Source organism: Bacillus rossius (assembly GCF_032445375.1).
Source record: "Bacillus rossius redtenbacheri isolate Brsri chromosome 4 unlocalized genomic scaffold, Brsri_v3 Brsri_v3_scf4_2, whole genome shotgun sequence".
NCBI classification, from domain to species: Eukaryota; Metazoa; Arthropoda; class Insecta; order Phasmatodea; family Bacillidae; genus Bacillus; species Bacillus rossius.
The window spans coordinates 9,430,490-9,443,655 of NW_026962011.1; the positions used below are offsets into that span (position 1 = coordinate 9,430,490).

At 36.2% G+C, this 13,166-nt stretch overlaps 1 protein-coding gene across 4 annotated transcripts in view; it reads right to left on the bottom strand.

Moving 5' to 3' along the window:
- The window catches only part of LOC134542193 (diacylglycerol kinase eta), a 339,692-nt gene extending 334,171 nt beyond the window's left edge, over positions 1–5,521 (bottom strand). For 3 of the 4 annotated variants that reach the window (XM_063386254.1, XM_063386252.1, XM_063386255.1), the window contains exon 1: positions 5,223–5,520. In XM_063386254.1, coding sequence (XP_063242324.1) covers positions 5,223–5,369 — 147 coding nt within the window. In that variant the 5' untranslated portion in view covers positions 5,370–5,520. Of the gene's footprint in view, positions 1–5,222 lie in introns of all 4 variants that reach the window. The other variant, XM_063386253.1, reaches the window with a different exon arrangement.
- Between the last annotated feature and the right edge of the window lie 7,645 nt (positions 5,522–13,166).

Here is a 13,166-nt window from a genome sequence, read left to right on the forward strand (position 1 = left end):
GTCTCTGGCTGTGGTGATGAACGGATCGGATAGACATTTAAAGTCATGTAAAAGTCTTAGTCCGTACAATAAGAAGACTGTTTGAATCGAGGAATCCAAAAGGCTTTAGTAATTTGTCAGTGTTTTTTTGTACCTGTAGTAGTGTAGTATGTATGTAATAAAATTTTTTTTAAAAGGACTTGTGTTGTTTTTATTTTCTCAAACCTAACACTTTTTTAGTATTTTTTTAAATTAAAGTTGTTTTGTATCGGTCAGGGATCGAACCAAGGACCTTAGTCGATCCAATCAATCAGTATATATATTACAAATTTATTTAATGAATTTGGAACTTTTTCCCGCCTCTCTAGCATTAAAATTACGAATTTCCAATATGGTGGTCTTGACGTCTGATAGGATGATGATAGTAGAGGATTTAGAGTCTCTTTACGAATGTTGAACATGGTTTATTGAAATTATTATTTTTTACATAAAATTAAACATTATTGCATCGATCGGGTATCGAACCGAGGACGGGAATCGATCGAATCAATATGTAAATTAATGAGTGATTTTTTTAATGAATTTTGGAACTTTTCCCGAATTTGTAGCTAAATAATTACGGATTTTCAAGATGACGGCCAAATTTCAAGATGGCGGGGGCACCTCGGTAATAAATGTTTACTGCACTCTAGCGGGTAAGAATTAAACTAACATGGCATCAGCACACTCTAGCCGACGATACAATTATGATGGCTTCCAGCATCGAAGACAAGATGGCGGACATGACGTCATACTAGATGACGATATATATGCTTTGAAAAAAGTGGTGGGAGTCAGTCTGCTAGCACCCACCATTGAGGAAGGAGCCTGTCGCCATTTTTAATTTTTTTTTTGCCCTCACCAGGTTCGAACCGAGGACTCCAAACTCCGTGTCGTAAAAGTATATTTTTTAAATATTTTTTATTAAAAATTTTATTATTTGAATTTTTTTATATTTTTTAAAAAAAATTTCATTAAAATCGGATAATAAATAAAAAAGTTAAAGATGGCGGCCGTAACGGAAATTGCAACGGTGACGTCATCATCCAATATGGCTGCCATGACATCCTTATTTTCAAGGTCGGCGGCTTATAAGCGGCTAGCTCTTAGGAGTTTTAAGCCGCTTTTAGGAGTTTTCGTTTTTTCTAGGGCAACGCGACTTTTGAGGATTTTCGAAATCCTAATTTTTGAACTGTGGAATTATTTGAGATTTTTTGGTGGAAATGTTTTTCAAAAAAATTGAAATTTTGGCGATTTTTGAGGAATTTTGGGCAATTTTTGCCCAATTTTGGTCATTTTTGGCGATTTTTGAGGATCAAATTCCAGGTCAAGGTCAAAGGTCAAGGTCAAGGTCATCCAAGATGGCCGCCGTGACGTCAAAATCCAAGATGGCGGTCGGCACCACAGGCACCGCAACCTGAATCCTGCCGCCGGAAATACATTCATATACTACTATTATGGTTAAGGGTGTCTTTTTCGAGAAAAAAAATCTGACCTCTTATTAGACTGCAGTGGGCCGCCTAAGTTCTGTCTGCGCTAGAGATTATTCCCTTGCGATTGGCGGGCGTCTGCAAGAGAAGCCATTGCCATATTTTTTCCGGGCCATTCAGGACGCGTTTGCTTCCGCACTGGATGTCTTTGGTTAGTGTGCTGACAGTACACATGTACTGAAAAATAAACACAGACAATGCTACAAAGTTTTAACACACAACTTGTCTGAAAATATTTTCGCGAAAAATATTTCGCCCTAATTATGGTTAGATTTCCAAAAAGAACCACGATTATTCGAGGATTTTTTTAGCTTCAGTTTGGATTGCATTTCAACACAGTTTAGACTGTGTGTGTTGGAATGATTATCCTTTACTACTTGTCCCTGTGTATTACTGGATCAAGGTCATCCAAGGCGTAAAAAAACTTTGAACGAATCACTACGGGCATGCATTTTTCGCGAGAAAAAAAATCTGAACGCTTATTAGACTGCAACAATGTATACCAGCACCAGCGGTTTCTTCCTTGTGATTGGCGGCCGTCTGCGAAAGAAGTCGTACTTTATTTGACTTGGCCATTCAGGACGCGTTTTCTTTCCAACTGTGATTGGTGTTGTAACAACTGACATGTACCTGAAATAAATCTTACCTAATCACGAAACACAGACGATATTACAGTGTTTTAACCTTCAGCTAGTCTCGGAATCTTTTCGCGAAATATGCATGCCCCTACTAATCACTAAGAGACCTGTAAAATTCGCGATTTCAAATCCCTAAAGGATAGACTCCGTGATTCTCTATGCACTCGTGCAAATTACATCTGCTGATTGGTTACCGACTCGTAACACCTGTTGACTGGAATGATCGTGATTCGCTAATTCTTCTGTTAAATATTTTTCATTGGCTCACAGTCCTTCCGATAAACTGTGGCCCAATCACTGAAGCAAAATAATGTCAAAAGTATTTGGACTATGTCCTATCGCGAAATGAATACGCGAATTTTCCAGGTCTCTACTAACCACCGAAGTAAAGAGTATGTATATGTGATTCAAGTCTACTTTGCTACCGAAGGAAATACGCGATATCCTCGTGCCTCTTCGGATCGATCCAAATAAGTTTTCTCTCCCCGCACGTAAGAACATGGCAGAGGTTACCTATTGTTCGTGCGCATTTAATTTCACAATTATTATAGCTGAATGCGAAAAAAAATTAATAACGTTTTCATTGTACATCAACTAAATACGTAGTAATTATCGATAAGGCATTATAAAGACTGGACTTGAACGCCCTCCATTATTGATCTCGCGCGAGAACAGATGCCCACTCTCGAGGATGTCATGGTAATATCAGAACTGAAACAACTAAGGAGCATTTTTCGTGGCAGTAGTTTTGAAAGCCATACCCATAGTGCGCGCGAAACCCAAAAACATACTAGGTTATTGTAAGGAAACGGTTACCTTAATTATTGATTTTACGTGTGACCCTCAATGCACATTTCATACTTATTCACTTTTTACCTAGTTTCATTAAGGAAGAGATATCCTTTGAAAACGAAAACTGTACTAAATAAATCTCCTACCAATCTTTAAAATCTCTTTGCGATGTTTTTTTTTTCGCTGGCGTATTAACAGTGAATTAAGTTTTAAAAACTTAACCATTAGAGGCTATGTACCTCAAGGAACAGAAACTAAGAGTTTTATGCACTTTGATGGGTTGGTTTATTCACAATGACGAGTTTAATTTACCGCTGCGTACGGCTGTGCTAGCTGGGAGATGGGCGTCCTTTCTGGGCAAGACTAAAAAAGGCGGGCGTTAGAACCGAGTCATTATAGTGCCCTACTTATCGATATGATTTAAACTCTAAAAATACTAGTTTAAAAATGTTTTATTATTTAATTTCACTGTTATTTATTTCGCGGGTTGAACTTTGGTTATGGCAAAACATAAGCTTCCCAACCACGTTTATGGGCTGTATACGAAATATGTGTATTAAGTTAGCTTTGTTTACCCCGAACTAAAGGTTACCAGTGCGGCACGCAGAGGATGGTCTGTAGAGCCTAGGGAAACCCCCTCCCCCTAATATTAGAGTTTAGACTAGATAAAACTGGTCTCATATTGTAAGATAATAATTATGAAAGTATGAATTTGTGTAAAACCTATGTGATTCAAAATCACATAATCATTACTAACCAAATAACTTTTCACAAGTTAACCCATAATCGAAGACATTTAAACTGGATTTTTACTGAAATTTACTGATAACTTACATAGTTATACGTAAATATCTTAATATTTATCTTAATCTTAATATTATTGTAACAGAAACAATGACATGAGAGTTCAAGTCGAGGGCGTATCTCATGGTTTGAGGGGGGGGGGGGGGCAGATGGAGAGGCGATGCAATAACTGCACCCATGGACAACTAATGGAGATAGCTTACGACAGACTGAACGTGGATACAGATCGATTCCAGTGTTCTGCGCACGATGTCATTATCGGTTTAACGATTTGCCCACAGAACTGTCGAAATCATTTAACATAAACATGACCACGTGCGTGAAGAGAAAAAAATGAACAAAGAACAAGGAGCTGTAAGGAGCAAATTTCCTACAAACTATTGTTCAAAAACAATTTTTTTTATTAGTAAATGCTTTCTTTAGTTATTGTTCAATATTTTATTGCACTATTGACCCTCCTTTCCCATGAAATAGGTTTAATTCTGAAATCCCCCCCCCCCCCCCCCCCCGATTTTCTGTTTTAAAAAGCTGGATGCGCCCTTGGGGTAAGGAGTCCAGCCAATAATAACACATTACGTCTCTTCTCAACAAATAAACAGGGCACTATATTCCAAGCTGAGGCAGTAATTATGTGAAAAAAATGTTTAACTTCTAATATTTATAGCATAGCTAGTTATTAAAAATTTATTCCGGCAGAAAATCCCCTAGACACCCGTTGAATTGTTGGGCGTACCCATTTTAAAATACTTAACTACGTTATAGAAATTATTACACACATATTTTTCAAATCCTGATCTTCAAATTTATAATTATGTAGCCGTTCAGATTGGCATAAATAAATATGACCACTAGAATTTTACAATAGAATAAATTATACCAAAGGACCTGATTGTTAAATACGGTTCGTGCATTGTTACAATACAACACTTCTAAATTACAACCCAGAAACGGTAAACTTAGGTAGACTTGTCGGGTTAGTACAAACAATCTGCAGAGCACAGTAATTAGCTTAATTATTTCATGTTTGTAATAAATTCCGTTATTTCGTGTGCGATTTTTTTCGAGTAGTGTTTGCAACAGTATTTGTATAAATTTGTCAATAAATAATTTCTATACCAAAGCACAGGTATAACATAACCTCTTATAATTACAAGCCTTCAAATAGTGCCTGGAACCAAGCCAAGTTATTTTTCTGAGTTTAGATTAATCAAATACTTAGTGATCGGACTTTATTTAGGCTCCTAGCGTTGAAATTGTCAACTCATACAAATTTTAAAGTCTACTTGAAATTTCACGCTTAGGTAAGAAATACAACTTACGGAATAATAAATTTTTATTAAGAGGCACGATCGTACGTACAAAAATAATGACTTTTTAACTTTATACAATTGTAAACAAATAGCCACGCCTCTCTCGACATAAACCAAAACAACCGGATCAAGAGACTGTTTATCAATTTTTTTTTGTATACGATACTCACGGCTCGTTTGATATCCTTGTTGGTGGACAGCCTACGGTGGAAAGATAAAGCCGGTTCTGTTTCACCATCGCTTTCTGAAGATTCTTCACCCGTATTTTCACCAGTTCTACGAGAAACACCACCCGCACTCTTGCCACCAGCCGCCATTTTTTCTTTAACAAAACGACAGGCATTCAAAACATCACGGCATGCGTTGTCGGGACCTAAAAATGATTAACGTTTCTGGGCGGTCCATACCGTACGGTAGCGCGCGGCGAGCACTTGTCCGCTCTCTAACAACGTTTCTCGTAACTACTTCCATGTCGCTACCTATAGTACGCGTAAGCGGCACTGGCGCTGCCTACAATGTGCGATTTGACTCGTTTCGCGCTACATTTTATTAATAGTAAATAATGAATAAGTTAGTACATACTTATTTGGAGTATTTCAGAGTAATAATTTAGAAATTTACTGATCTATATAAGGGGCGCCTACTTTAAATTATTGGCAGACGGTTCCGTAGTTGTAGTGCATACGATTCACTTACTTACGGTACATAATTAATAACTTTCAGGTGCATGATTATCCATTATCAGGAAAATGAGTCATCATGAATACCGTCTTATCAACATGGGATCGTTAAATACGCTGAGGGGTGCATATATGTAAATAGAAAAGCGACACTAATCCACGAACAAACCCACCGGTTCACGGCAACATCCGCCACATTTTTAATGAAAAATGTTTGGCCTTGCTGGGAGACGAGTGAGATACTTTGCTTTGGAATATTTGAAAAGAGTTATGAATCAAGATGTATCATAGCATTATGAATGATGCATATTAGTAACACTGAACTTGCATTCCAGAGGGCCTGGTCGGCCAACATGATTTTAGTTTAAAATGGAATGAGCGCTTTCATCGCAACCCCTGAACTCCAATTCTCATTTTGCTAGGAAACAAGTTACATCAATATACCATTTATTTGTTACTATTTAATTTTCTTTCTACATTTAGTCTGTGCTGTTCACTAAGTTGAAATTCTATCCTAGTCTTTCCAAACATTTTCAATGTGACTGATGATGTTATGTGATAAGGAGAACTCTCATGCAATTTTAAAAAATTGTGTAAATTATTTGCGGAACAGATATCAGTTTCTTCAGAAAATGAGCATGAACTGAAAGTTAACTTACATAATCTTCAATCATGCAGCCACACATCTTCGCCAACTGTAGTCGATAAATCATTTATAACACTACATAAAACCTTCTAAACCTTGCTCCAAATGCATTTATCATATTTTGCACTTTAACCACATTTCAAATGATATCTGTATGTTACATGACTAAAATACAAACTCTTGTTGTCAGGCCAATGATGCATTATGCTCAGCATAGTCGATAGTTTCTTCTTCCTGCAGGGAAGTCACACCTGTCACTGTCTCAGTTTCTAATCAGCTGATACTGGCTACAAGCAAGAAACAATCTGCTTACAAACTGCACAGCTGGGTTGTCAACATCCAGGTGAATGGTAACAACTATAAGCCCTGTCTAGCTCCCTTTGGCATGTGAACTCCAGAGTGAGGATGGGTGACTGGCCAATAAGAGTTCACAGCTGACTGTATTCAATAGAAGAAGTGCTTACAAAGAGGTGTCCATGAAGGGGGAACTAGCTTTCTTCACACTGCCATTCAGGGGAAGAGGGCAAGCAGCCAGCCTGTAGAGATGACATGCGGATAGAGTGGGGTGTCCACTATCCAGCAATTACAAACAGCAAGAAGTTAGAATGGCAGAGATAGAGGCGGTATGGGAGAGACTATGTGCTCACCATTTAAGCATGTATCATTAATACAAGTTGCTTCAGGATGAATTAGGTTGAACATACACATATAACATTACTGTAGCACTGCTTACAATGCTTACATAAAACATGAATATATGCTCCTGTGCATACTTGTGTGTAAAATTTACAATGTATTAATTAATTCACTGAATAACACTTCAATTATTTAAGTCTTAGGAATTTAAGCATGCTGTTTTGTGTAAGTTTGTTTGTTTTTGTGTGTGTGTGTGTTCTTTTTCCCTATAGACTCCAAAACAGCTGGACTGATATTGATGAAATTTTCAGGCAATCTTCAGATTAGCCCAGCAGGTGATCCACATTTTTTTTGTTGGCAATTTTGTGTCATATTTTCAATACAAATTAATACAAAATTTTATTTTTTAATTTTAGTTTTTTGAACATTCACAATTAAAAGCGATATTAAGGTCACTAGTGAAATATATATTTTAATTCCTTACATTGGGGTATTACATCCTTCGTGGATATTCGTTACGGTACTTGAAAAGGATTTCTATTAAATAACTAACATAGCCTAGAGAAAATATTTCACTGACAATTATTATTCAAAAGGCTTGTTACATTTTTTTTAAAATTTAATTGATATAATACATTACAATATTAAAGTAGAGGACCATCTATTTATCTCTTTTGCTACAAAGAAATGTATTAATTTTTAATTTAAAATGTGTATGAGAGAAGGCTGGCCTTTACTGATTCTTTAGGATGACATATATTACTTTGTTTTAACCCTTACTTGGTACTTTAACTTAAAAATTAATAAATTTAATTACAGTTTTTCGCTTAGCTACAGCTAGCCAGTAACAAAGGATAGGTTTTGGAGCATGCAAAACTCGGAAATCTCTCCATAAGCTCAAACAGTCAAAGCTGGTACCGCAATCTTGGTACAAATAAGGTCAGAATTCATAGCTGTAGGTTTGAAAACTTGGAGAGAGAAGTCTTACTGTAGTACTGGTACCGCAGCGGTAAAAACCAACTGCCAAAAGGAATGCAGTAGCACCCAAAGCACATAAAGGGTATCAGATTAAAAACTAATACATGATTAGACCAACTAATTGTGCAAGAAACTTTATCAAGGGGATAAATCTAGGTTTAGTTGCATCCACTTACTAATGATTTAGATTAGTTATATGTCAGACTGTGGTAAAACCAATTTAGGATAAATGAAATGTCTCCAGGCGTTCGGTGTGAGGAAAACTATCACGATACTAAGTGACTACATATCGTATTGTGCACATAGTTCAATGTTGACAGAAATGTACAGTCATAATTTCAATGTCGAATCATACAGATTTTAGGTAAAAAAACAGTTTTTAATTTATTAAGAAGACATCACTATCTGAATCTGTTCAAGAACACACCTACAACAATTGGCGGGAAACAGCTGTTTACACAAAAAAAATCAATGTAGTTCTACCAACATTTCACTGACAAAACATGGTGTCCCAAACGTCCCCACGTTCCCCTATATATATTTTTTATGATAAATGTTTAAGTCTGTTCAAAGAACCACGTAAAACTTGGCCACCAGAGGATAAGTATCTTCAACAATGCACTCGAGGGGGAGGTGCAGTACTTAGTTTAAGACACCTCTCAGGGGCAAAACAAATGGTCTTGGGAAAGGAGCGGGGAGAAGAGGCACATAGCAAGAAAATAGAGGCATATAAAGCAGAGGTAGTACCAAACAGCCCAAAGCCACCAGATAGCAAGCATGTCAACAAAGTAGGCATAACAAGGAATAGAGTGGTTAAGATTTTCCCAACAGAGGGTGTGCGGGGTCGCTCAGAGAAATAAGCTCTACACTGGAAAGCCGGGGAGCAGTTTTGTGGAGCCTAGAAGACAGGTTTGCGGTTGACAAGCTATGCATGGGAGTGGCAGTTCACCGGGGTTCACAGAGGCTGGCCGGGGTTAGGAGGAAACTTACATCGAAAGGAAATGTGAAGTGAAGGAGAAGGTTCTGTAATGATCTGAAAAACAATAAAAATTTATAATAATACCATACCAGAAATATATTAAAGCAATATAATTTTAAAAAATTAACAAGTGACATGAAATTTACTAAAAATGGCACACAAAACATTTATCTTCCTATAATCTGATTTCTCACTACTATGTAGGTAGTCTAAAGAAACATCCATTCAAGATCAAAACGAATTCCTAGCTGCCTGTAATTAAACAGCTAAGTATTTATTGCTACCTGCTTCTTAAAACAATAGTGCGATGGCAGCAATCGCATAGATATATGTAGTTTATAATATTGCATAAATTATGTTCATCATGTAAAAATTTAACAATCTTTCAGGTATGCAAAAAGAACTACTAAAGTAAATTAAAAACTAAATTTATTAAATTTTTTTGGCACGACCTACAGGCATAGGTAGATTTTGAAATACCTATTTGATAATGTTTAGTACTTTTGCAATAAATTTTAACGGATTGGATATATATAGATAGATACTATATCTACTAAACAACTTATGATTTTTTTTATCAACCATTGTTATTTCCACCCCATGCAGTAATGGCTGATCAATAAAAAAAATTATTTTAAACAAAAGTTGTAAAAAATTTTTAAGGTTTCACAATAAATAATAATGGATTTACTGGCATACATGGTACGGAAATTGTGATTTTTTTTTATTTACACTCCTTTTTTTTTTCCAATCCCTTGCAGGAATGGTTTTTCTTATCAAAAATAGGTTCGTACATAAGTTTTAGATAAAAATTATCCAAGATTTTCAAACAATCTGAAAGGATTTGATTGTGTCTACTAAGGAAGTTATGAATTTTTTTGTCATCCATCCTTATTTTTTTCCACCCCTTGCGTTATGGTTGGACATATCAAAAATTGTTTCAGACAAGAGTTTTAGATAATACTGACATGATTTTAAGACAATTCAAAAAGATTTAACAGTGTGCATATTAAAGGAGTTACGAATATTTTTGTCTATCATCCCTTGTTTTTTCCACACCTTGCAGTAATGGTTGATTGTTTGAAAAATTATGCAGCACAAAAGTTTATACATAATATTTTAAGTTTTAGAAAAATAAGAATGGATTTAATAGTACATGATAATGAAATAAAAATATTTTTTTTAAATTCTACTTCTGCTTTTTCAACCACTTGCAGCAATGGTTCATCTTATCAAAAATTGTTTCAGACAAAAGTTTTAGTAGATAATACAGTAAAAGTCCGTTATAACATAAATTTATAACGGCGCCAAAAGTTTATGTTATAGCAAATTTTCGTTATAGCCAAAATTTAAAAAAAAATCTTATTTTTGTAGCATTTTTAAAATATATTATTTTCTCGCTTGTTTTTACTATGGAAATTCACAACAAAAGTAAAGGAAATATACATAAAACTTACTAAAATAACATTTTTAAGCTATATCAGCACTTGCAGACTGCGAAATATGAGACCGCGTGGCCGTGATAAGGCCGTCACGCACATCGTGGCAAAGCGCACAGCTGTTTGTTTACATGGAGACGGGCGAGCGGGGTCACGCAAGGTCATGCTGGCCGCTTCCTGTCGCTTTGACCGCAGCTGGTTTGCTGGAGACATGTGCGCTAAGCTGATGATATCGGGTGCATATTTGCGGAGTTTTGAACACAAAAAAATTTTTAAAAAAATCTCTAATTACGTTGGACAACCATACAAATTATATAAAATAATTTTTCCCACAATTGGTCAGTAAAACAAAAATGATCACTCATACAGACCCTTGGAAAATAACACAAAATTAAAAATCACTTTTTAAAAAACGAATCAATTTTTGTTTGCCTTGATTTCACTAGACTTTCGGACAAAAACGACTGGACCTCTTGGATGTTCATCAAATCTTTCGTCGAAGCATTTGTATGCTGATAAAAACGACTGATTGTGTCAAGTGCCTCCATCATTGACGTTTTCGACAGAAAGATACGTCACTTGGTTCGTCGTCATTATTGTCATCATCTTCAGACACTGCTTCGTTTTGATTAGAAAATGACGAGCTCGACAAGTTCCGTGTTCGTCAACTCCCCGCACGCTTACGAAGCAAGTAGAGCTGTAGCAAACCGTATGTATTCGGTACTGAGTAACGGGTGCGCCATCTAGTACCGAGTAACGAAACGTTACACGCGAATGCATTTCGTTACTCGCATTTTCCGTATGTTTTACGCATGCGAGCGCTTATTCGTTACAAAGAACGATGTTTGTTTCTTAAGTAAAGTAAAATGTGGAAATTTGTCGTCCAAGTTTTTTTACTGTTTATTATAGGTATTGTGTGTGCAGACAAAGTTTGAGATTGGAACAGAAACAACGTAAGAAAGTATTTTTTTTACAAATTATAAATATGTATGTTTTTGTTTTTTATTATCGCGTATTTTCAAGTTTTTTGTTCTTATCTTAAAAGAGATATGATAATAAAGCCGCTCTAATGAGATTTAACTGTTTCTTGGTTAACAAAAGCTGTTCATTATCAAATATTTTTAATTGTTTGTATTCTATTTATTATTATTATTTACACGACGTCATACTGTATGCGTACGCAATACGACTCGATTCGTTGCTGTAACATAACATAGCATGTTATGCGGTATCAGAAGTAACGAGTAACATAACGATACGAAAGTAACGAGTACTATTGTTATAGTAACGAATACATATGGGTACGCTTTTTTCGTTACTTTTACACCTCTAGAAGCAAGTGTGAGACGAGTTATGCTCATTTACGGGCTAAAGTCGGCATGATTCTAAATAAGTAATGCTCGCAGCGGGGCCCTGTCTTGCTTTCGTCGCCACGAGGCAAGCTATGCACGCTGTGGGGCCCCACCTTGTGCGGTGTTGCCAAGACGGCCACATCATGCGCGTTTCATTTGCCGGACGCGTGGAATTGTGCGAAGCTGTTTTTCATTTATTAAGGAAATTGTAGATTTTTTCTCATTGTTTTAGAGCAAAATTACAGGTGTGTAATCTATCGCTATAGCGAAAATGAGCCCACGCTGCATTCGTTATTTCCGAAATTTTTATCCTACGCAGCATATGCAAAACTGACGGTGCCGATGGCAATTATCGTTATAGCGGACTTTACGTTATAGCCCGTATTCGCTACAACGGACTTTCACTGTAATTATAAGACTTACGAACAATTTGAACCGATTCTAATGTGCGCCTAGTAAAGGAGTTATGAAATTTTTTGTCCTCCAACCCTTGGTTTTTCCACACCTTGCAGTTATGGTTGGTCGTATCAAAAATACAGGAAAGCTTCACTATAAAGAACATGAAGGGACCAAAAAATAGTTGAGTTTGTTATACTGAAGTTCTTTATACTGAAACATAAGCATTGTTATAAATATGTATACCGATAAACACATGAAACACCTTAAGTGTACTACAGACTTGCCAACTTTTAAAATTCTCAAATAGTACAATAAAAAAAATGTTTAAAAAGTGCGTAAAATGCTCACGGGAGTTTTGGAACAAGTATCTGTAAAAACTGATGTCCTTATAGAGATGTTATCAAAACTTTTCTGCAGTTTTTTTTCTTTTTGAACTTTTATCAAGATAGTAGTAGACATCTATCAAAATATCATGGACATTACAAGGGAGGCCAGCAGCTACCTTCTCCGCTGCCAAATTAATCAGATGACAGGGACACCCAACTACAATAAGCGCTTCTTGTTTTTCCCTTAACACAGAAGCCGCACCATTTTTGCTTCCCAGCATAACTGGAGCATTATCTGCAGAAAATGCAAGTGTGTTAAAGGGACATTCAAATGTTCCAATTCTGAAATTACTAGGTTGCCAATATTTCGGCCAGTGGCATCCCCCTTTAAAACTGGCAACGAAAGCAATTTGGACACTACAGACTTCAAATGTTCATCGCAACGAAAGCAATTTGGACACTACAGACTTCAAATGTTCATCGTAAAATGTAATTACCAAAGGATATAATTTAGAATTTGAATCATTACTGCCGTCTGTTGCTATCGAAAATGGTACAGACTGCAACAAAGAAATAATATCCTCGGTGGCAGATGCAGCCATTTCTTGCATAATAGCTGTCGACTTAGTTCTACCACAACCGTATCTCTTGGCGGTCTCAGAATTTGGGAACATTTTCC